Source organism: Syzygium oleosum, unplaced genomic scaffold, assembly GCF_021117445.2.
Source record: "Syzygium oleosum isolate NSW1041296 unplaced genomic scaffold, Sole_v2.1 Sole_v2.14, whole genome shotgun sequence".
NCBI classification, from domain to species: Eukaryota; Viridiplantae; Streptophyta; class Magnoliopsida; order Myrtales; family Myrtaceae; genus Syzygium; species Syzygium oleosum.
The window spans coordinates 8379224-8399721 of NW_026607498.1; the positions used below are offsets into that span (position 1 = coordinate 8379224).

At 42.3% G+C, this 20498-nt stretch overlaps 3 protein-coding genes across 3 annotated transcripts; all 3 read right to left on the reverse strand.

Annotated features, from left to right (window-relative positions):
• Nucleotides 1-206: 206 nt before the first annotated feature.
• Nucleotides 207-917, reverse strand: LOC115688506 (uncharacterized). Its single transcript, XM_030614331.2, has one exon. It carries the CDS (start codon nucleotides 819-821, stop codon nucleotides 324-326), a length of 498 nt encoding a protein of 165 aa, XP_030470191.1. The 5' UTR covers nucleotides 822-917; the 3' UTR covers nucleotides 207-323.
• Nucleotides 918-6784: 5867 nt separating this feature from the next.
• LOC115688529 (high mobility group B protein 6) lies at nucleotides 6785-9541 on the reverse strand. The gene is made up of 9 exons (XM_030614356.2): nucleotides 9010-9541; nucleotides 8549-8671; nucleotides 8174-8448; nucleotides 7968-8073; nucleotides 7794-7859; nucleotides 7496-7666; nucleotides 7336-7418; nucleotides 7148-7232; nucleotides 6785-7047 (listed from the first exon to the last, which is right to left on the reverse strand). Exons 1-9 carry the CDS (start codon nucleotides 9484-9486, stop codon nucleotides 6916-6918), a joined length of 1518 nt encoding a protein of 505 aa, XP_030470216.1. The 5' UTR covers nucleotides 9487-9541; the 3' UTR covers nucleotides 6785-6915.
• A 793-nt stretch (nucleotides 9542-10334) lies between these two features.
• LOC115688460 (uncharacterized) lies at nucleotides 10335-15436 on the reverse strand. The gene is made up of 5 exons (XM_056317617.1): nucleotides 15049-15436; nucleotides 11859-14808; nucleotides 11732-11792; nucleotides 11412-11635; nucleotides 10335-10814 (listed from the first exon to the last, which is right to left on the reverse strand). Exons 1-5 carry the CDS (start codon nucleotides 15164-15166, stop codon nucleotides 10763-10765), a joined length of 3405 nt encoding a protein of 1134 aa, XP_056173592.1. The 5' UTR covers nucleotides 15167-15436; the 3' UTR covers nucleotides 10335-10762.
• Nucleotides 15437-20498: the final 5062 nt, after the last annotated feature.

Below are 20498 nucleotides of genomic sequence, written 5' to 3' on the forward strand. Positions count from 1 at the left end.
CTTCATTTTTAGCTTTTGTTTGTTCAGCAAGTATAAATACGAGATAGTCTGACCCGGATGCCGAAGTTAGGTGAAACTCCAAAACAAACGTGCCACCAAATTAGACTAGTATCAAGCAACAAGAAATTCCAGCGGACATATCATCATCTCCATGTCAAGACCTCAACCTTAGCGATAACCGATATGGTGGACATGATCAATCACGGTGGACGAAATTTTGGATCACGACTCGATAAATTGACTTAACCTATAGAATGTACACATCTCAAGTTCTCAAACCAGTAGGCACTTGTTTCACTAGATCATCTCCTCACGAAAACTAATTAAGCACAAGAAATACCGACTGGAGCCGCCGCGAATCTCTCCGACGCTGTTCTCTGCACGAACGAGCTCACCTCCGGTGACAACGCTGCGAAACACTCACTCTCCGGGACCTCCGGGATCGTCGAGAGAGCGCCGGACTTGTCGTAGAAGAAGAGGAAGTTGCCCTTGTGGGCTTCACGTCGTTCGACCCCGAAGATGGGCTTGCTAGGCTTGAAGACGGACCGGAGGAGCTTCTGGAGCGAGCGCGAGATCTTGGAGCCTCTCTTGGGAGGCGGCGGCGGCAGCAGCGGAGCAGACAGTGGCTGCGGCCGCGGTGGACCGGGCGGCTCGAGGCGGCGGCCAGGGAGGTGAGGCATGGAGAGAGTGCGGGAGACGATGGCGGAGTCAAGGGTGCGCTTGAAGGATCGGAGCTCGAAGGAGTCGTAGAGGGTGCTCCCGCAGTCCCATAGCTGTGACGACTTGGCTCGTTCCATTTGAGTTTGCTCATGTTGATCCATTGTCACTGTGTTTTGCGGGAGAGAGAGAGAGAGAGAGAGAGGAAGGAAGGAGAGTAAGGAAGGAGAGGAAGGGCTTTTGTAGAAGTAATTGGGTAGGTGATGGACGATACGCGAGCTCACGTCCGTCGCATACTGACCACGGAATTCTAGCTTTCGTTAGGGTTGTGGCAAGCCGCGCATTTATTGGAAATAATAGAACAAGGAGAAAACAAACTATAAAACAAAATATACCTTTTTTTTTTGTTGGTCGGTAACAAAATATACCTTTGAAAAGTAAAAACAAGAAGAAAAACTTTTAACTTTTATGGCTTCATTGATAATCGCTTCTCACAACTTTTTGTTGAATCTCTTATCGGAAAAGTCGGAATCGACCATGGCATTTCGGAAAGGGACACGGCTCTCTTCGTTCTTAGTTGAGGCCGGCAATTTTTTCTTACGGGAATGAAGACGTTTTGACACGATCATTTGATAAATTCAAAAGTTACACGACTTAACACAAATTTAATATACATAAGTTTCTATAGTATGATTAGCAAGAATAGAGGGCTTTTGATTTTTTCCCCCTATTACAAGTCGTTCTAAAACTCATTAGAAGGGATTTTTGCCTAATAGGCCCTCTCAAACCTGTGTAGACTTAGGGCCTATTTGGTAAGAGTGCGTTTGGTAACTTGCAAAATAGTGACTGATTATATTCTTTTGTTCCCAGAAATAAAAAAAGAATAGAAATCCGTTTATTAAATTTTTTGTTTCTAGGCACAAATTTGTTCCTATAATCAGTTTTGGAACAAAATCCAGAAGCAAAAAAAAGTTATTTCTTAATTCTAGGAACAAGAATCAGAAATAGAAGATGATTTTTTTTGCTTTTTCTTCTTTCCTTCCTAGTTGTGGCCGATTCTTCTTTTTTCCTGGCCTGTGGCCGGTAGCCGACGACTGGTCATAACCTAGTGCCGGCGAGGGCGAGGGCTGGACCCTCGCAGCTTGGGCGAGGGCCACCCCCAAGGCTCACGGACTAGGCGAGGGCGGCGGTGAGGGTCCTCTAGCCCTTGACGAGGGCTGGACCCTCGCCGCCGCCCTCGCTAGATCCGGCAAGGGTAGCCCTCGTCCAGGCCGCGAGGGTCTAGCCCTTGCCCTCGCCCTAGCCCTCGCCGGCCCTAGCCTGTGGCTAATCGTCGGCTAACCGGCCACAACCGACGACCTGGCCATGGCTAAGAAGGAGAAGAAAAAAATAATAATAATAATAAAAGAAATATTAAAAAATTTATAAATATTATTGGGTGCGTTTAACAACCATTCTGTTCCCGGAAATAATTTCTATTCAGAAATGATTCTTTTTTATTCCGTGCCCGGGAACAATTTCTAAGCATTTGAAGGCGTTTAGTAACTGCCCAATATTTCCATTCTTGGAATAGAAAAAAAAATAGAAATGCATTTCGTAACTGCACAAAATTTCTTTTTATTAATAATATTTTTGAATTTTTTAATATTTCTTTCTTTTTTTTTTCTTTTTTCTTCTTCCCCTTCCTTGGCCATGGCTAGGTTACCAACGTCGACGATCGACCACAGGCCAGGGCCGGCGAGGGCATCGCGGCCCTTGCCAGATATGGTGAGGGCTGGACCCTCACCGGCTTCGGTGAGGGCTGGCGCTTGCGACTTGGGCGAGTGCCACCCTCGCTACTGCCCTCACCAGATCTGGCGTGGGCACCGGCCAAAGGCAAGGCCGACGAGGGCGTCACAGCCCTCTCCTGATCTGGCGAGGGTTGGACCCTCGTCGCTGCCCTTGCCAGATCCGGCGAGGGCGGCAACGAGGGTCGCCCACACCAAATCCGGTGAGAGCGGCCTTCACCTACGCGGCGAGGGTCTAACCCTCGCCGACCACAGGCTAGGAAGAAGAAGAACAATAACAACAATTTTTTTTTTCTTTTCCATTTCTTATTATTGTTCCCAGAATCAAGAAACAACTTTTTTTTTCTTCTTGATTCTATTCCAAAACTGATTCTGGGAACAAATTTTTGCAAATTTGTACTCGAGAACAAAAAATTTATCAAACGGATTTCTATTCTAAAACTGATTCCGAGAACAAAAGGATAGAAATAGTTACTGTTTGACTGGTTGCAAAATTTACCAACTGGCCAAACAGTGCCTGATTCTATTATTTTATTTCAGGGAACAAAAAAAGAACAGAAATCCGTTTGGTAAATTTTTTGTTCCCGGGCACATATTTGTTCCCAGAATCAGTTTTGGAACAGAATCAAGAATTAAAAAAAAAGTCGATACTTGATTATGGGAACAAGAATAAAAAATGGAAAAGAAAATTTTTTTTCTTCTTTTTCTTTCCTAGCCTGTGGTCGGCGGTCGGCGAGGCAGCCCTCGCCCAGGTCGCCGCCCTCGCTAGATCTGGCGAGGGCTAGACCCTCGCAGCCTAGTCGAGGGTCGCCCTCATCGGACCCTCGCCATATTGGCAAGGGCGGCCCTTGCCCAGGCGGCAAGGGTCTAACCCTCGCCCTCATCGGCGAGGGTGGCCCTCGTCTATGGCCGGCGAGGATCGCGATGCCCTTGCCGGCCATGGCCCAAGGAAGGAGAAGAAGAAAAAAAGAAAAGAAAAAAAAAAGAAAGAAATATAAAAAAATTCAAAATATTATTAACAAAAAGAAATTTTGTGCAATTACTAAATCCATTTATGTTCTTTTTCTATTTCAGGAATATAAATTTTGAGAGGTTACCAAACACTTTCAAATGCTCATAAATTTTTTTCAGGAATGGAATTAAAAAAATCATTTCGGAGCATAAATTGTTTCCGGGAATAGAATGATTATCAAACGCATCTTAATCGGCTTGAAGAGTAAAATAGACTGACCCGGACAGATAATCGTTTTCTTATGTTAGTCCGTCCAAATTCTATATAATATAAGGATTTTAAACCATGGACGAGTCTTGATAAGAACTTTTCTTTTTATGTCCGTTATTAGGCCTAATCTGTCCAAGTCCTCTAAAAAAATAGGAAAATTTGAATAACTTTACCAAGTTCTTGATAGCGGATTGAATCTCCCCAATAGAGCATTTTTGAAGGAGAATTCAATATCAAACTTTTATCTAAAATTCAATGAGACCCATGTTGGTTAAGAAGCATGGACAAAATAGTAATTTAAAGTTGAAGTAAATACAAGGGCTTCGACTTTCTCAAATTTTCTAAAATTGAAATTTGATTACTTCCAATTTCGCAACAATTGAAGCCCATTTTTATAAAATAAAATAAAAATCTTTATGTACTATTTTACTTTCACTTTTATATAAAAGGGCTAAAAGCATGGAAGGTAAGTAATAAGCTGTTTCTTTGGAGAAGGTAAATATAAAGCTTAAATAGCCAACTTGCTGTATACAAAAAGGAAGAGTATTCATACAATGATTAATGAAGACGAACATACCATTCTCACTTGTTCACATTGCAAACTATATGAACTAAATTGGAATTTTCGTACCACCACGCAAGAAACTGTTGCTTTTTTTGCCATCTTAAGAAAAATTATCTTAAACCTAAAAGATTATGCAACTTCGCATAAATCTTTGACCCGAGCACAATTTCTAAGAAATCTCGCAAGCGTTCTGATAAGTTGAAATCTATTAGGCGGGACGGCGACAAGAGCTCCGGCAATGGAAGTTTGAGGACAATTTTAGAATTAGAATTAGAGTTAGCGGATGTTGTGTTCTTATGATTTTTGTTTATCCCTTTTTTCCACTGCACCTATCTCTCCAGTTATGGCTGTTTTTTACATGTGTTCTTCTTTTAGATTTCCGTAATTCTTTGTTTGTCAGCGGTTGTTTCGAGCACCACAGAAGTTGTGTTTCCTGTTGGGGGAGCGTAAGGCCATTGGCATAAAGCAGTATGCGAGGAAGCGACCGCGAGTGAAGCAAGCGGACATTGGCCATTTATGTAAGAAGACTTAGGAGAGGTAATTGTCACGGTCTCGAGATTTCCCATGTACCAAGGATCCTGTATGATCAAAGAAGACTGAGCCAAATCTCCTGGAGTTTTTGGAACATTCCCAGGTACGGGTTATACAGTAAATATACCGTGTTCTAGAGACTTCCTGTATTAAGTGTTGGTAGTTGGTGGATGGGGAGATCCCACCTCCACTGTAAGATCAAAAGAGCATTAAGTGTTGTAATGAGAAGGCGTCTAGTATAAATGGGTGCTATCTCTCTCATTTGTATTCATCCAAACAATTGAGCAATAAAAAGCATTCTCTCTCGGAGTCGCTCTTTACGATTTGGGCAAGTGAGCGAATACTGACTTAGGTGCTCCAACAATCCAAGGAAGCTTAAATCGCCGCATGGTCCCAATCTCAAACTATCAGCCCATGACAAGTGGTGTCAGAGCGAAGTAAAGAGGAACTGTTCAAAGAGATCGATGAGCACATCAATTGGTCGAGAGAATGTCATACTAAGAAATTGCTTTAGTTAGTGTGGATGACAGGGCTCCTAGGAGAAGGTTGTACAAGAGAAGATCCGCGAGAGATCCAAGGAAGCCTAAGTTGCCGCACGATCCCAATCCCAAACTATCAGCCGTAACAAGTGGTGTCAGAGCAAAATAGAGAGGAACAGTTCAAAGACATCGAGGAGCACATCAACCGATCAAGAGAATGTCAGGCTAAGAAATTACTTCAGTTATCGTGGATGACAAAGCTCCCCAAGAGAAGTCGTACAGGAGAAGACTCGCGAGAGATCCAAGAAAAAAGAAGTTTCATCGGATGCCATGCCGCCCTCAATAAGAAGCTCACGAGGATGAGAACCACCATGGTGAAGTTCATTGAAGAACTCGATGAAGTGAAAGGCCGAATCAATGAGGTCAAAGAGACTCCCCTACCGAATTCACAATCATGTCATGAATGATGTCACGGCCCCTTTACACATGAAAGATGAAAACCTTGAAGCATGATTGAGGCCTTGAAGATGGAAGTCTGAAGATGGAAGTCTTGGAGCTCAGAGAGGACAACCTCACAATCGTGTTATGCTTCTTCAACTTGCACATAAGCTGGATGTGCCAAAGCTTAAGGAGTTCAAGGGCAACCGGTCCGCCAAGGAGCTGGACAACTTCCTATGGAGCATGGAATAGTACAGTGCCATTGGAATCCAAAATGAGTTGGCGAAGGTACGAATTGCTTCCACGTTCCCAAATAATAATGCAATGCTTTGGTGGGGCAATAGGGGCAATGAGACCAAGCTAGGTGCTGATCCCAATGAGTTTAGGGATTATGAATTTCGGGATTACTTCTTCCCCAAATTCGCTCAACAAGAGGCCCGCACAGCAAGCACGGTTCGAGTGTATGTGGAAACCGAACTCAAGCTCCAAATTCCCAACCTAGGGGAGGAAGAGGCTCTCGGAGCATTCATGGATGGATTAGAGCCATGGGCACAACTCGAGCTCAAGCGAAGAATGTCCGAAGTATCTCGAGGGCACTAGCCGTAGCCGAGTCTCTCGCTGACTTCACCAAAGTTGAGGAGTCCGCGACCCAGTCAAGCATGAGATGGGGATGGCCAAACCGAACGAACCAAGTAGCCAACAAGTCGAGAAGCCAAAGACAAAGCGGCATCCGCAACGTCCCAAGAAACCACCCTGAGTCGAGCGAGAGCGTAGAGGACGTGGCTCGAATGGGTGGTGAGGGGGAGAACGGTGCCAAGGTTTTCCATACACCAGGTCGTGTATGATCGAAGAAGACCGGGGCAAGTCTCCTAGAGCTTTCGGAAGGGAGAGCGATACGGTAAATGTATCGTGTGTTCTAGAGACGTTGGTGGATCGATCTCATCTCCACCGTAAGATGTAAGATCGAAAGAGAACGGTTGTAACAATAGAACCTCTAATATAACGGGCAACAATTTTTAACTGAGTGAGGTTTATAAACTAGGGGGCAACAATTTTTAACTGCAAGGAGGGCCACAATTTGCAGTTAAAATATATTTGAACTGGGCGAATATACTCTGCTCAAACAGAGATTTCATTGGAAGTTAGAAGAACAACCTAAAGGAGAAAGAAAATCAATGAGGTTAACCGATATTCGAAAGCTATCAAACCAATAGCCAACTACCAACGCGTCTAATTTCACTGCTCTAGCTCGTCAACAGTGGCTGCTGCCGCCACATTCTTGTTGTACTCTTCCAATTCCTTCTTGTACGCCTCCATTGCTTCGGCTGCTCTCGCGTTCCATATCCCTCTCTCCTCTTCGCTCATTTCCTGTCAAAGCCAGCCATCAAATGAATAGAATCATTTTGATATGGTGGAGAGATTTTATCGGTCTTCTTAATCAGAAATTCGTGACAACAGTATAAATTACCTTCCATTTCACTGATATCAGTGCATTCAAGGTGGAGTTGCTGATTCCGGGCCTTTCCTCCATTAGGCTCTTCCTAGCTTCTTTGCTGGAAAATCAGAGAAAATTTTTAAATGAACCGTCACCAGTCAAATCTCCAAGTTAAACTTCTTTATATAAACTAAATGAAGGTAGATGGAACTTTTATCAACCTGAAGAGGATGAATGAGGATGCCGGCTTTTTAGGCTTGTTGGGGTCTGCCTTCTTCTTTTTCTGGTGATTTTGTTTCGTTTTCTGCACATTTTCGCGACTTTAGTTAGCTTTTGGGTAAATACTATTCTCATAATCTGAAAGAAAGTATCATTAGGCACCTTAATTATGTTTTCAGTCTTCTCCTTCTTCTTCAGCAGTTGCAAGGCTTCTTGCTTCTGAAGCTTCATCTGCTCTTCCTCTTCCATTCTAACATTCTCAGCCTCTTCTTGCTTCTTCTGTTTATACGCCTCCATTTCTTCCATATATTTCTCCTTGTTCTTCTTAGCCATCTGGGTAATCGAAACAACATCAATTCAATGACCATGTAATCGAAATAACATCAATTCAAGTTGAATGACCATGTGTTATACTAAATTTGCTGTGGAAGACCCAAAGGACAGAGAAAAATTAACAAACCTCTTCATAAGGCCTTCTCTTTTTCTCTGACAGGTTCTTCCACTCCTCTCCTGTGATCTTTGCAACCTACCACAACCAAACAACAGAAAATTTTAGACTAAATAGAAAAAAATAAAAGAAAAAAGAAAAAACTCTTAATTTGTTAAAACATCAGTGCATTATAGTCTGCATTACCTCCAACACATTCTTGCTTTCAGCAAGCAAAGCAGCCCTCCTCTCATTGGAGAACAAGAAATATGCCGACATGGGTTGTTTTGGCTTCAATGGATCTTTTTCCTTCCTGTAGAAATTTACAAACGAGATTAACAATTATCCTATGTTTTTAGCTTCAACCATACAAAAACTATTAATAGCATGACTAATGAATTCAATTTGATTACTTGGTCTTCTTGTTATCCTTCTTTTCGGCTTCCTGTTTGAACTGGAGATACTGGTCAAGCAACTCCATGGCGGTCCTCTGCTTGTGCTCCTCTTCAAAAAGCTTCATCGCCTCGGCCTCGCGCTTTTCTTTCGCAATTATCTGCAAGTAAGCTGCCTTTTCAGCTTGGTACTTCTCCTCATAGGGCTTCTTCTCCTCAGCAGTGACACTCTTCCATTTTGTCCCCAAAATGTTTGAAGTCTCTTTAAACTCTGCTTCCGGGTTCTCCTTCTTAATCTGTTTCAGAAAATCCAAAATTTTATTGTCGTTGATGCTGAGATAACTGAAATTCAATTCTCACAACAAACAATTTGCTGATTTTTCTTTTTTACTTTACCTCAATCCATTGATCCTTGCACCACAGGATGTAAGGTGGAGATGGCCTCTTTCTCTCTGGGCAACCTTTCTTTTTCTCCTTCTCGTGTTCCTTGTCTCTTCCAGATTGAACATTCGGGAATGTCTGAAAATAAAACTCGACAAGAAAAACCCATTTCAATCCCTACTCTACTCCCATTTCTCTATACGTCGGCTCAAATCATACTATACATCCATTTTATGCAACTATTTTAGAGAACTGACATTACATATGAAGTAAATAATGCAGCTTTATAAAAAATGGAGCGAAACTGACAATTTAGCATATCTTCGAACCCCATTTCTGTACACTTCAACATAAACCGTATTACGCCACATACTATATGAATTTCTCTCGACGATTTTAGCGTACCTAACATTAATTGTGAAGTAAAAGTGGCACCTTTATCCAAAAAAAGAGAAGAAATGTTGAGCGAAACTGACCATAGTGGGCTTGAATTCCTTGATTTTCTGCAAGTTCTTGAGCTCGCCCTGGAGCTTCTCGTGCTCTCTTCCTTTGACCTCGAGCTCCTCCTCCTTCTGCTTCAGCATTTCGTCCCTCTCCTTCAACATCTCCTCCGTCTTCGCCTTCTCGATTCTCAGCTTCTCCATCATCTCCTGCATCTCCTGCAGCTCCTTCTCGAAGCCGCCTGCCATCGTGGCTGCCGCTTGCTTCTTCGAGTTCGCCCTTGGCTTGCCCTTCTTCGGGGACGAGCGGGGCTGCGAGAGGCTCTCGCTGTTCTCCTTAAGAGCCGAGCCAGAGTCATCGTCGCCACTGGGCTGCAGAGGGAGGAGGGTTTGTTGCTGTGGGGCTAAGATGTTGGCTTCATTCGGAGACGGGTTCTTCTGCTTCAGCGCCTTCCGGGTGTTGTTCCTCGATTTCTTAGTGGGGATGGCTTCAGAAACTGCGGTATCAGCCATGGCGTTTTCACAGAGAGAGAGAGAGAGAGAGAGAGAGAGAGAGAGAGAGAGAGAGAGTTAAAAGAGGATTTTGGATCTGGGGAAGAAGATGGAAGGAGCTTTATAAAGGGGCCACGAAGGGGAAGGGCAACGGTCGAATATTTTCAAATTTTGAAATTCATTTGGGGCTCATGTTACCGTTGAGAAGACTGAAGATCTTTTCATTTCCCAAAAAAAGGGGAAATTGGTTTTACATTTCCAATAACAGCACAATAAAATCATTAATGTGGATTATTATTTCCACTTACGTGCAACCCAATTTGGGAACCAATGAAATTGCAAATCTGTACGATGACTAGATTATAGTGATAGAAATTAATTTTTCCTTGCCTATTAAGGTTAGAAATAAGTCAAATTCTTCGGTCTCTTTTTCGACAATCGGAATCAATGAGTTCCTTTTTTTGATAAAATTATTTCTCGTCTCTTATCATATTTTGCATAAAATCAAGTACGTGGAATCTAAAATTCTAAATTCTGAACAAATCATGGCAAAATTGTATCATAAAAATTGCTTGTCGTGTTCTGTTGTACATCAATATAAATCGATGACGACTTGTCTTGTCTATAGATAAACTCGACATTATAAGACTAAATTATATCGGTGTTCCGCATTTATACTACCGGATTATAACAATCGATCACCTACCTACCATATTAATCCTTCAATGTTGGGTATCCATCATTTTAAGTAATTAAGTGATTTGTAACTTGAATTGTTGTCTCTCGTCGCATCAACAGCGATTCCTCTCATTCCCCTCGCGTCGACAATCTGTCGGTACATTTCAAAATCTAAATAGAGGTCATAAAAATGCTTCGAATCGCGTCGAATTTGGGAGAGGAAAAACACAAATTTTTGTGTCATAACACAGGGAAATCAATCTTGATGACCAGGAAAAAAGAACAAGGATATATATCGTGGAAGTAGATTTTACAATCAACATATGTTGCTTTGCATCAACCGTAGGAAATGAAGGCGGCTTCGGACGTTACGACCACAAAATGAAAGTGAAGTACTGTGGTCAAAAGTCGTCGTCATCGTCTCAAGAAGCTCAACTCTCGCGGCACATGGCCCCGGTAACCGGGGGTTGGGGTCGCAACTTGGGACGCAAGCTATTGGGTTCGCGACTCTAACCCCACAAACTTCACTAAGCAAGAGGCAAAACAAGTTCAACAGAATAACCTCGACCATGGCAGCTGCACAAAAACACACGGGACGACGGACAATTTTTTAAACCGTTCACGCTTCTTCTGGAACTCGCATGCCGAATCCATGCTGCACTCTCTCAACCCTGTTCAAGCAAGCAAGAGTAAATAAAAAAAGATGACAGCACTGGAAATTGAGATAGCTATATGCGAAGACAACATCAATGGCTACTTAGAAGGTGACTTTATCAGGATCATGTTTCTTTCTTCACCAAGATAGAAAGCGCAAGCAATGCATTCTAGACATTACAACCATTCGATCTAAATGAAGTAGTTAGCTAAGAAATATTAGCTGTTTAAGTTGCACTGTATAAAATTATAAATAATACATGCCTCATGTAGATTAATCTACAATTTGAATAATAGCTAGTATGGTACAAAGAAATATATTAATCTTTCCACCATACTATGGGATCTCATAGAATACTATACCACTAATTTGAGTCCACTCATTTCATTTAAAAGACTTGAGATGAAAATCCTTTTGATTTCTTCAATCATTGACTAAGAAAAGAGGTACCATGTTATGAATATCTCAGCAGAAATATGACAGATCACAGTGTAACTGGGGTTATGTGGTAACTGATCTTAAGGGTGCACGACGGATGAGTGAAAACAAAATGACACATGAAAGAAGTTTACAAAAGCATGTGCTACATAATCATCGACGTGTTACAACTTACGTTGGGGCAAGTTTTCCGAGGTTGTATAGCACTTCGCCAGTTTTCTCATCCTGGACTATCCCAGAGATGTCAATAGCATAAAACCTGTTTCTTGTTCTCGGTAGTCCTCTGCTAGTAAGTAAATCGAGATCTCTCTGATTTAGCTCTCTCCCGTTCATGAAGATGCCCGTGTTCCCAGCCGCACAATTTGACGGCATCGGATGTTTGAACTCTTCAATAAATGGCTGCAACGAAAGATCACGGTGTCATTTATAAGCAGGTAGCATAAAAACCTGCCTGCAAAGAAAGTGTTGGTTGAGAGTAAGGATTTGACAACTTACTGGAATTATGCCGAGGCAAGGATGGTTCATGACGCCCCAAAACCCAGCTTGGAAATCGTACCTAGTGAAGATAAACAAATATAAGAAGACAGAGATAAATGCAGTTATTAGCCCATAGATAACTTACCAGTAATCTCCAGGGAGAACAGGACCGGCAAGCTTTTCGGCCCTTTTAACGATGTCGTCCGGTATCAGATGCCCGTTCACTGTTACTTTAGGCTTTTCATTTTCCAGGTTTCGGAACTCTCCATAGCTCTTTATAAGGCCTCCAAGATAAGATTTACTTCTCTTCTTCCCCTTCTCTTTGGCTTCTTTGCTGGTATCTTTAGAGTCTTGGGATAATCCTGCATGGGGATACTCATTAAGAGGAACTTCAACTTCTGCCGTTGCAGAAGCATCATCGCTAGTACTTTGGCAAGCATCGTTCTTCTCTAGAGAAACGCCCTCTTGGTTGATCTTGCTTTTCTCATTTTCGTAAGACGATGAATTATCAAAATGGTTTGGAACATGTGAATTTTGCAGTTTTGGAGAAGTGTTATTTTCAGATTGAGTTGAGACATTGCTATGAGCAATCACACTGTCTGCATTCTCTTCTTCCTCTGAACGAAATGATGGTGAAGAAGAAACTGGAGAATGGAGGCCCTGCATCTTTCCAGAGTCGCTAGCATTCTGTGGCTGCACTTCCAAGAAGGATAGTCCTGTATACGGATACTCATTCAGAGGAACTTCAGCTTCTGTCATTGCGGAAGCATCCTCTCTAGTACTTTGGCGAGTGTCATTCTTCTCTAGAGGATCCCCCTCCTGGTTCATCCTGCTATTCTCATTTCCATCAGTCGATGGATAGTCAAAATGTTCTGGAACATGTGAATTTTGTGGTTTTGGAGATGTGTTATATTCTGATCGCGTATTGCACTGGACAATCACACTGTCCGGACTCTCTTCTTCCTCTGAACGAAGAGATGGCGAAGAAGAAGCTGGAGAATGTAGGCCCTGCATCTTCCAGGAGTCGCTAGCATTCTGTGGCTGCACTTTCAAGAGGGATAGTCCTGTATGCGGATACTCATTCAGAGGAACTTCAACTTCTGTCGTTGCGGAAGCATCCTCTCTAGTACTTTGGCAAGTGTCATTCTTCTCTAGAGAAACCCCCTCTTGGTTCATCCTGCTATTCTCATTTCTGTTAGTCGATGGATTGTCAAAATGTTCTGGAACATGTGAATTTTGTGGTTTTGGAGATGTGTTATATTCTGATCGCGCATTGCGCTGAGCAATCACACTGTCCAGACTCCCTTCTACCTCTGAACGAACAGATGGCGAAGAAGAAGCCGAAGAATGTAGGCCCTGCATCTTCCCAGAGTCGCTAGCATTCTGTGGCTGCAGTTCCAAAAGTGAATTGTCTCCCGTTATTTTCCACTTAGAAGATCCATCATAAGAATCAGAGGAAGTTCTCGTGGCACTCAGATGAGCGTTAGAGTTTAGGCCACCAGAGTTGGAGCAAGAGGAAGAAATTTGAATGTGGACGCCACCGTTTTTTGCAGCCCCACCAGAAGATCCCTCCTTCATAGAAGTGACAAGCTTCTTATTTTCGATCTCAAACAAGATTATAACCGAACACCCACCGCATCTAAGTTTTTGCTTGTCACTTTTCTCCTTGATGACCAGTTCCTTAGGCAACTTCAGCAACTCCAAGCAGTTTAAGCACGTTATAAAAGGTACAGCGCCCGCAATGGGATGGCAATGCTTCTTTTTCCGGTGAGAGACCATCGACCTCTTTGGTTGAGACTGAACAAAACTTTCAATGTCTAAATCAGCATCTTCTAGCCACATTTGAAGCGGATGCAGATATTTAGAATTGGATGAAGAGGTACTATCACCCAACTGTCTAGTATGTTGTGGCCTGATTTTGACAGAATTGACTCGACGGTAGAGATTGGAGTCAAGTGGACCTTTGAAAGTCTTCGATGAGCTAGAGGCATTAGGTAAGAATTGTGGAGGAGGAACTCGCTTGTACTTGTAATGGCAACTCGAACAAGCGCACGAAGGGTGGTGATGAGGGGATTGGTTCGGATACATGACCAGAGGATCTCTGTCAAAACCCAGGAACCCTTCCGCGTGGTGTCCATGAGGTGGCTCGTGTGCATATTGACGGAAAGGCCTCATGGTTTCGGGCCAAAACGAGCATTGTGGGTTCTGGAGAAGATTTAATTGGCCATCCCGAGGAGAAAAATATGGGTTCGACATTTCCATCTCGTAGCTCTCCATAGAACGAACGGAATCACGGCCTGGTCTCGCATCAGGAGGCTTTCTAATGGAACCCTTGCGGACGAGCGGTTCATCCAGAATGTCATTGCCAGCACGAGCATAGTAAGGATCAACAGAAGCTATTCTTTTATGACGAGGAACTGCTTCTCCAGCCTCAGGTTCATTCTCCATGTCACTGGATTGATTGATTTGATTCCCCAACTCATCCAACTTCCTGAGGAGCTTGACCCGCTCACGCTCTAACTCTCTGACTCTGTCACGGTCAGTTACATCATGACCACTGCCTAAAAACTCGCCATACCCAAGAGAGGGAGACCTGTAGTAGTCGGAAGGCCCCTCTTTGGGAAACGAATACCGGCGAGTCCTCTCGTGCTCGGTGACGATCCTCGAGTCCCTTAAGAACCCTTCTAGATGGTCTCCGGCGAAACTCCGCCTTCCTCTCTCTGCCCGCGAGTTCGCCAAGTCCAAAACCTGCTTAAACCGAGGAGAGTTTTCTCCAAAACCTGTTTCCACAAGTTTGTTTACCCGGTCTTCTGTGTATTGCTTATAATCGAAGGCATAACCAGTTTCCTCTTTGGCTCTTCTCCTCTCAAGCCATAAACCGGTGCTGTCATCCCTCACATTATCTCGACGAGTGCGTGCAGATTCCTCTCTCTTTTCCATTGCAGAATTGCTTATCGAATCATCAGCTCTGGCTCCAGAACTCAAAAGCCTCTCATATTTCACATTCCTATCCCTATCGTGCTCACGGGCATCACCGAAGCTCTCGCTTGCCTTCACCGAATTCTCGGCATCACTAGTAGGCTCTCTCTTCTTAGCTATCAGAGGAAACCAAATTAAAACTCCGATCATTTTGAAAACGGCCTAAATTGCTGATTTTAAGTGTGCATAACCATTAACACAATCAGAAAGGCAAGGACCGAAAACTACAATCTCAAACATTTCTTCAAACATGTGACTTTCATCCTCACCAAACAATTCCCATCGGTTGGTTTAATGAATGAAAAACAAATGAAAAGAGAAACGGAGAGAGAGATAATGAAAGAGACAAGATTCACCTTTGAGAACAGCACCACAAGCACCACACTTGAACACAGAGCAGCCATGGGGCTCTTGCAACAGATTTGCACATTTTGGGCAATGGACCAACCTCAAATTTGATCTCTGAGCCATCATTACAGCTACTTAAAGGCACAAATCAAGAACCCCAAGAATTCCCTCCTGACCTTTACGAACCAAGACCCTCATATCTGAAAATCAAAAAGAAAAGAGAAGAAAAGGAAAAGAAAGAACCAAAGACATGCAGATGTTAAAAATTCGTCCGTCCTCGCACGATCTCATCCCCAGAGAAACAAACAAACTGCTAGACAACAAGCTGAATACGGATTGACATCCCCTGTTTTCTTTTTATTTTCTTTACTTATTATATCTGCCTCGAGACACGACTGATTAAAAGCTGGACATCAGCTTGTTTCGATGAAAAGGACATCTTAGAGAAGCAAAAAGCCAAAGCCTGAAGTCAGCGCTCAGATTTCTGACAGACGTCATTCCAAAAACGTCCAGTGCAGCCAAAACACAGCGGTAAAACGTCCCTATTGCCTGCCACGGCCCGGGCAAGACTCGATCTCCTCCTCCTTGTTTTTTCAAAAAACAAAAGGCTCTAGCAAGTACGCGATCGCCCAGATGAAACATGGACATGGTCAGGTCAAATCCCAGGACGAAACCCGATACGGCTGAGGACATGTCACGATCAAGAAGCAGGGACCCCTCCACCAGAATAATATATAAACGACTTTTGGTTTGGACTTTGAAGCCGGATTATATGAGCCTTTGGCGACTGAACCTGTGAAAGAACAGTGTTGAAAAGTGAAATGAGTAGATCAAAAGGAAAACGTTAAAGGGCCGTCTCTTGTATTATATAGGTTTAGATTAGAGCGTCTCAACCGCATCCTTTGAATTTTTCTTGCGGACGGGACTCTGTTGTCTCTCTAATATAAACTGCAATTTATTTGATTGGGCGGCACGATGTCGACCCCTTTCAGCAATGCCCGGCTAGGCATTTAAGTATAGGAAAGGGAAAATGATACAAATAGTTTCTGAACTTTAACTTGATGTGTAATATGATCCCTGAACTTTTAATTTTAATTTGTTCAATATAGTCCCTGAACTTTAACCCACAGTGCAATGTAGTTCACGAACTTTTCATTTTTTCAATGTCATTTATGAACTTTTAGTACATGTCCAATTTAGTCCCTGAATTATATGGAAATATTTAATGTAGTCCTTTTTTTAATTTAAGTTCAGGAGCTACACTTAACATTTTCACGTAGTTCAATGACTACATTAAACATGTACCAAAAGTCCAAGAACCACATTGAACAAATTAAAAGTTTAGATACCATATTGAACATTAAGCTAAAGTTCAGGGACCACATTGAACAAATTAAAAGCTCAGGAACCATATTGCACATTGGATCAAAATTCATGGACTATTTGTGTCAATATCCCTATAGGAAAAAAGCCTCAAAAAACTTTAAATTATGTCCATGGTGATCCATTTATCTAGAACTTTTTTTATTGACATCAAAAACCCCAAACAATGCCTACCGTGACACATTTACCTCAAACTTTTTCTTGTGACGTAAAAAACCCCCCCAAACTTGTACTTATGTGATACATTTAGCCTCCGTCAAGTTCCGTTAGATGATTTTTCGGCCAAAATAACGTCTTTTTTTTTATTTCACTTAAACCACGGGGGCGTGCCAACACTGTTTGCTTTCTAGCGTCCATCCATGTAGGCAGACTTTTAACAATTCTCGTTGACAGAACTTTGACAGAGGATAAATGTGTCACACGTGTACAAATTTGAGATTTTTTGCATCACAAATAAAGTTTATGGTAAATGTGTCACAATGTGCATAATTTAGGATTTTTTATGGCTTTTGTCCTTAAGCATATTGGTGCATGTACCGTGATGAGCGATCGTGAGTAGTCGGACAAATGCCAAACGTGGGTTTCTTAGGTTTTTTGATAATCTAAATGGCCCCAAGCAATAAGACGATCCGAACGGAAAAATTCGACCGTTGTTCAACTCCGGCAGAAAGAGCGGGGTGAATTGGGTGCATTCAATAATGGATTGTCGAATTGGATTTCGTCCGCAATGATAATGAGTGCAGCCCAACTTTTTGTCTTGAACAAGTAAGATCATTCAGAAGTCAAATTCACTCATCATCCATGTTAAAATTTCCTTCATTTTTTTGCAAAAATTAGGTGATCCTAATGCATGATTGGTCATGCCTTTTTGGGCCATATTGTCAAAGCATGTATCTTTGTTTTGTTCTTGTAACAAGGTCCTCCTTCTGGTTGTCAGCCTAACCACTATAGAAGATGCAGCTTCGGACCCTAGAATTTTTTTCTTAGGGACCAATGAATTTTTGTCTTCTGGATAAAGAGATTAGACATGGGAAAATTGTTCCACAAAGTTTCTATTGGAGTGTTGTCGCGTATTCTCCTAAACAGAATAAAAAAATTCAGATCCATCCAATTTGTTTCGCGAAAACTTAACGGCAAAGATTTTCCTAACGATAATTATTTATACTGGGTTCGGAAAATGAGTTAACGGTTTCACTGTCGATGAAAATGTTTAAGTACGGATTGATGCTAATAACGAAGACATCGTAATATCAAGCAGTAAAAGCAATTCGTATTAGGAAAACAATCTATGAATTTGCTGATTTTCTATCAAACAAAACGGAGTTTATTGAAGATATTCAATTCAATGGTGTTCTCTCTTTTCTCACGTTCATCTTTTTGAACTTTTATACTCTCCGCAATCACGTCAATACGTCCTGCAAATCGCGGAGTTAAACCCTAAACAACTTAAAGATGTAAACACAGAGAAGCTTCTTCTGATTAATCCTTTTTCATCACACAACGAGCGAAAGCACCGAACCCGCTCCTGAACATCCTCGCAACCTCTTTCCTGCCCCTCATCTTCTTCCACGGGCTCTTGGTCGACCGCTTGGCCGACGATCTCCGCTTGCATGAAGCTTCCGCTTTCGTGGCGGACCTGGAGTCGTCGATCTCCGACGAAGGTGACAGCTCCGACCAGGGCGATGACGCCGACAAGGCCATCGTGTTCCGGTCGAGAAGATGGCCGAGCGAAGCCAGTTCGTAGGAATCGTACAAGGGACTCCCACAGTCCCACACGCCCTCCAGTTTGTTTCTCATCGTGTGTGCTGATGAAAGTCCTGGAGCTTCTCGAGGGGCCGTCGCTTGAGCAGCTTGCAGAGACATCGCTCCTGAGGAAGGAAGTATCGGCTTCACGTCGTTTGATTTGGTTGAGCTAAATTTGGTGGAGAGCTTGACATGTGACGTCGCTGAGCCAGGAATTGCCTCGCTTTGGTGCATCGTCAATAGTGCGATAATGCTTTTATTTTGAACTTTCAACTAGACAGGCATTCGCACGCGTTGGCATAATTGTCCAAAAAAATTTAAATTTATTGTACGGCGGCTAATTCAGTTCTAAATTTATCAATTTGGCCAGATTAGTTATAAACCTTTTGATGATTTGTCATTATAGTCACTTCGGCTAATTAAGGCTAGAAATCGCTCACGTGGATCTCGACCGTCCTACGTGGCCGAAAAGAAAGGAAAAGGAAAAAAAATTACAAAAATTGTCAATGTCGGCAATTTCCGGCCAAAATTGGCCAAGACAACTATTTTCAAATTGTAAAAAGGTTGGAACTAAATTGGCCAAATTAAAAAGTTTAAGATTGAATTTGCCGCCATACAATAGGTTTCAAACTTTTTGAATAATTTTCCTCACGATTGGGCATTGTTTGTTTGGTTTAAGGAAATATTAACTCATAATGAACTTGCCAACATTTGGAGCTAAATGGCATATCTAGCTACCGTTAGAGATGCTTAATTACAGTAAAAGTGACGATATGGTATATATATACATATTATATATATTTGTGTGTATATGTATTCTGGTCTTGAAGGGGAGATTAAGGGTCAATTTATTTCACGCCTCACTTTCCGACGTTTGGTTTGTTTAGAAAAATGAGCTAATGAAAAATGTTTTCCCACCCAAGCTTAAATTCAGGAAAATGATTTCCTTTTTAACAAGATTGGAAAACGTTTTCTGAAATATGACTTGATGTTGGTGTTTGGATCCGAAACTCTACGCTTAGAATGCGAATGATAACCATTCTGTTTTGCTGTTTTTCTATTTTTTTTTCCCAAGAACAGGTTTTGAATAGAAATCCATTTGATAAAATAATTTCATTTTTCTATTTTCGGGACAAATTTTTAGCCTTGAAATAAGTTTGGAATAGAAATGAAAAGTTAAAATTTTCTACTTTTCTATTTTTGGAACAGAAACATAAATAATAACTCTCCTTTATTGCTCACCCTCACCATCTACCACCGGTTGTTTGTCATCGCCGCTCGCCAGCCGCTCGATGCGCCCACTGACCATCCGTCGCCCCTCGCCTAGCGCCCACCCCCACCCGCCCCGTCCACCGCTCACCGAGAATAGAAATTTAAGAATAACCAATCAAATGAATTTTTATTCCGAGAACAGAAATTTCGTGTCGTTATCAAATACTACTTTTTACTTAGAAACTCGTTCAGAGAATATAAATGGATTTTTCTGTTTCTAGCCAAAAATAGAGCTGGAAAAGAGAAATTTTATCATTCGTGTCCTTAGGCACGGAAGCCCCAACGTTGGTTTCCAGGTCCCCATGTTTAGGACCAGGTTTCTGGGGGCTGGGCTGGGCCCCCGGTGCTCATGCCCAATCCATCGAGGCCGAGCCTGAACCCCTTGTGCCAGTACCCAATGCTTCGGCACCTGAACTCGAGTCCATAAAGGCTGTGCTTGGATCCCCGGTGCTCGAGCTCTGGTCTCGACGCCTAGGCATGGGTCCTTGGTTAATAAAACGTTTGTTCTTATAAAAATATATTTTTTTTAAAATTCTAATTTTTAATTATTTTTAAAAAACCAAAATTCTTTATTATTTTAGAAAAATTGAATTTTTTATTGTTTTAATTTTTTCTTTTCTTTTCTTCCTTTTTCTTTTTCTTCTTCCTTGGCCAATCGCGAGCACGGCCACGGCCGACGAGCTCTCGCCGGCCTCCGGCGGCAAGGCTCGAGCTATAAATTTGCTGATTTTCTATCAAACAAATGGCGTTTATTGAAAATATTCAATTCAATGGTTCTCTCTCTTCTCACGTTAATCTTTTTGAACTTTACAATCTCCACAATCACGTCGACGCATCCTGCAGATCGCGGAGTGATAATCCTAAACAACCAAAAGATGTAAGCCCAGAGAAGCTTCACGCTCGACCAATGAGTAAATATACTCGATCCACTAACCCTAGAGCTTCTCCGATTAATCACTTTTTCATTACAGAACGAACAAAAGCACTGAACCCGCTCCTGAACATCCTCGCTACCTCGTTCTTGTCCCTCATCTTCTTCTTCTTGCCCGACGATCTCTGC

Bases quoted from the DNA above. Each gene is read 5' to 3' on its own strand.
- LOC115688529 (XM_030614356.2), bottom strand. From the start codon at position 9,486: ATGGCTGATACCGCAGTTTCTGAAGCCATCCCCACTAAGAAATCGAGG. The intron at 8,074-8,173 runs GTAATCAAATTG...AAATTTCTACAG, and splicing joins AAGGATAACAAGAAGACCAA to GAAGGAAAAAGATCCATTGA. The intron at 7,048-7,147 runs GTAATTTATACT...TGGCTTTGACAG, and splicing joins TGATATCAGTGAAATGGAAG to GAAATGAGCGAAGAGGAGAG.
- LOC115688506 (XM_030614331.2), bottom strand. From the start codon at position 821: ATGGATCAACATGAGCAAACTCAAATGGAACGAGCCAAGTCGTCACAG.
- LOC115688460 (XM_056317617.1), bottom strand. From the start codon at position 15,166: ATGATGGCTCAGAGATCAAATTTGAGGTTGGTCCATTGCCCAAAATGT. The intron at 14,809-15,048 runs GTGAATCTTGTC...TTCCTCTGATAG, and splicing joins TTGTGGTGCTGTTCTCAAAG to CTAAGAAGAGAGAGCCTACT. The intron at 11,636-11,731 runs GTAAGTTGTCAA...CTTTCGTTGCAG, and splicing joins CTTGCCTCGGCATAATTCCA to CCATTTATTGAAGAGTTCAA.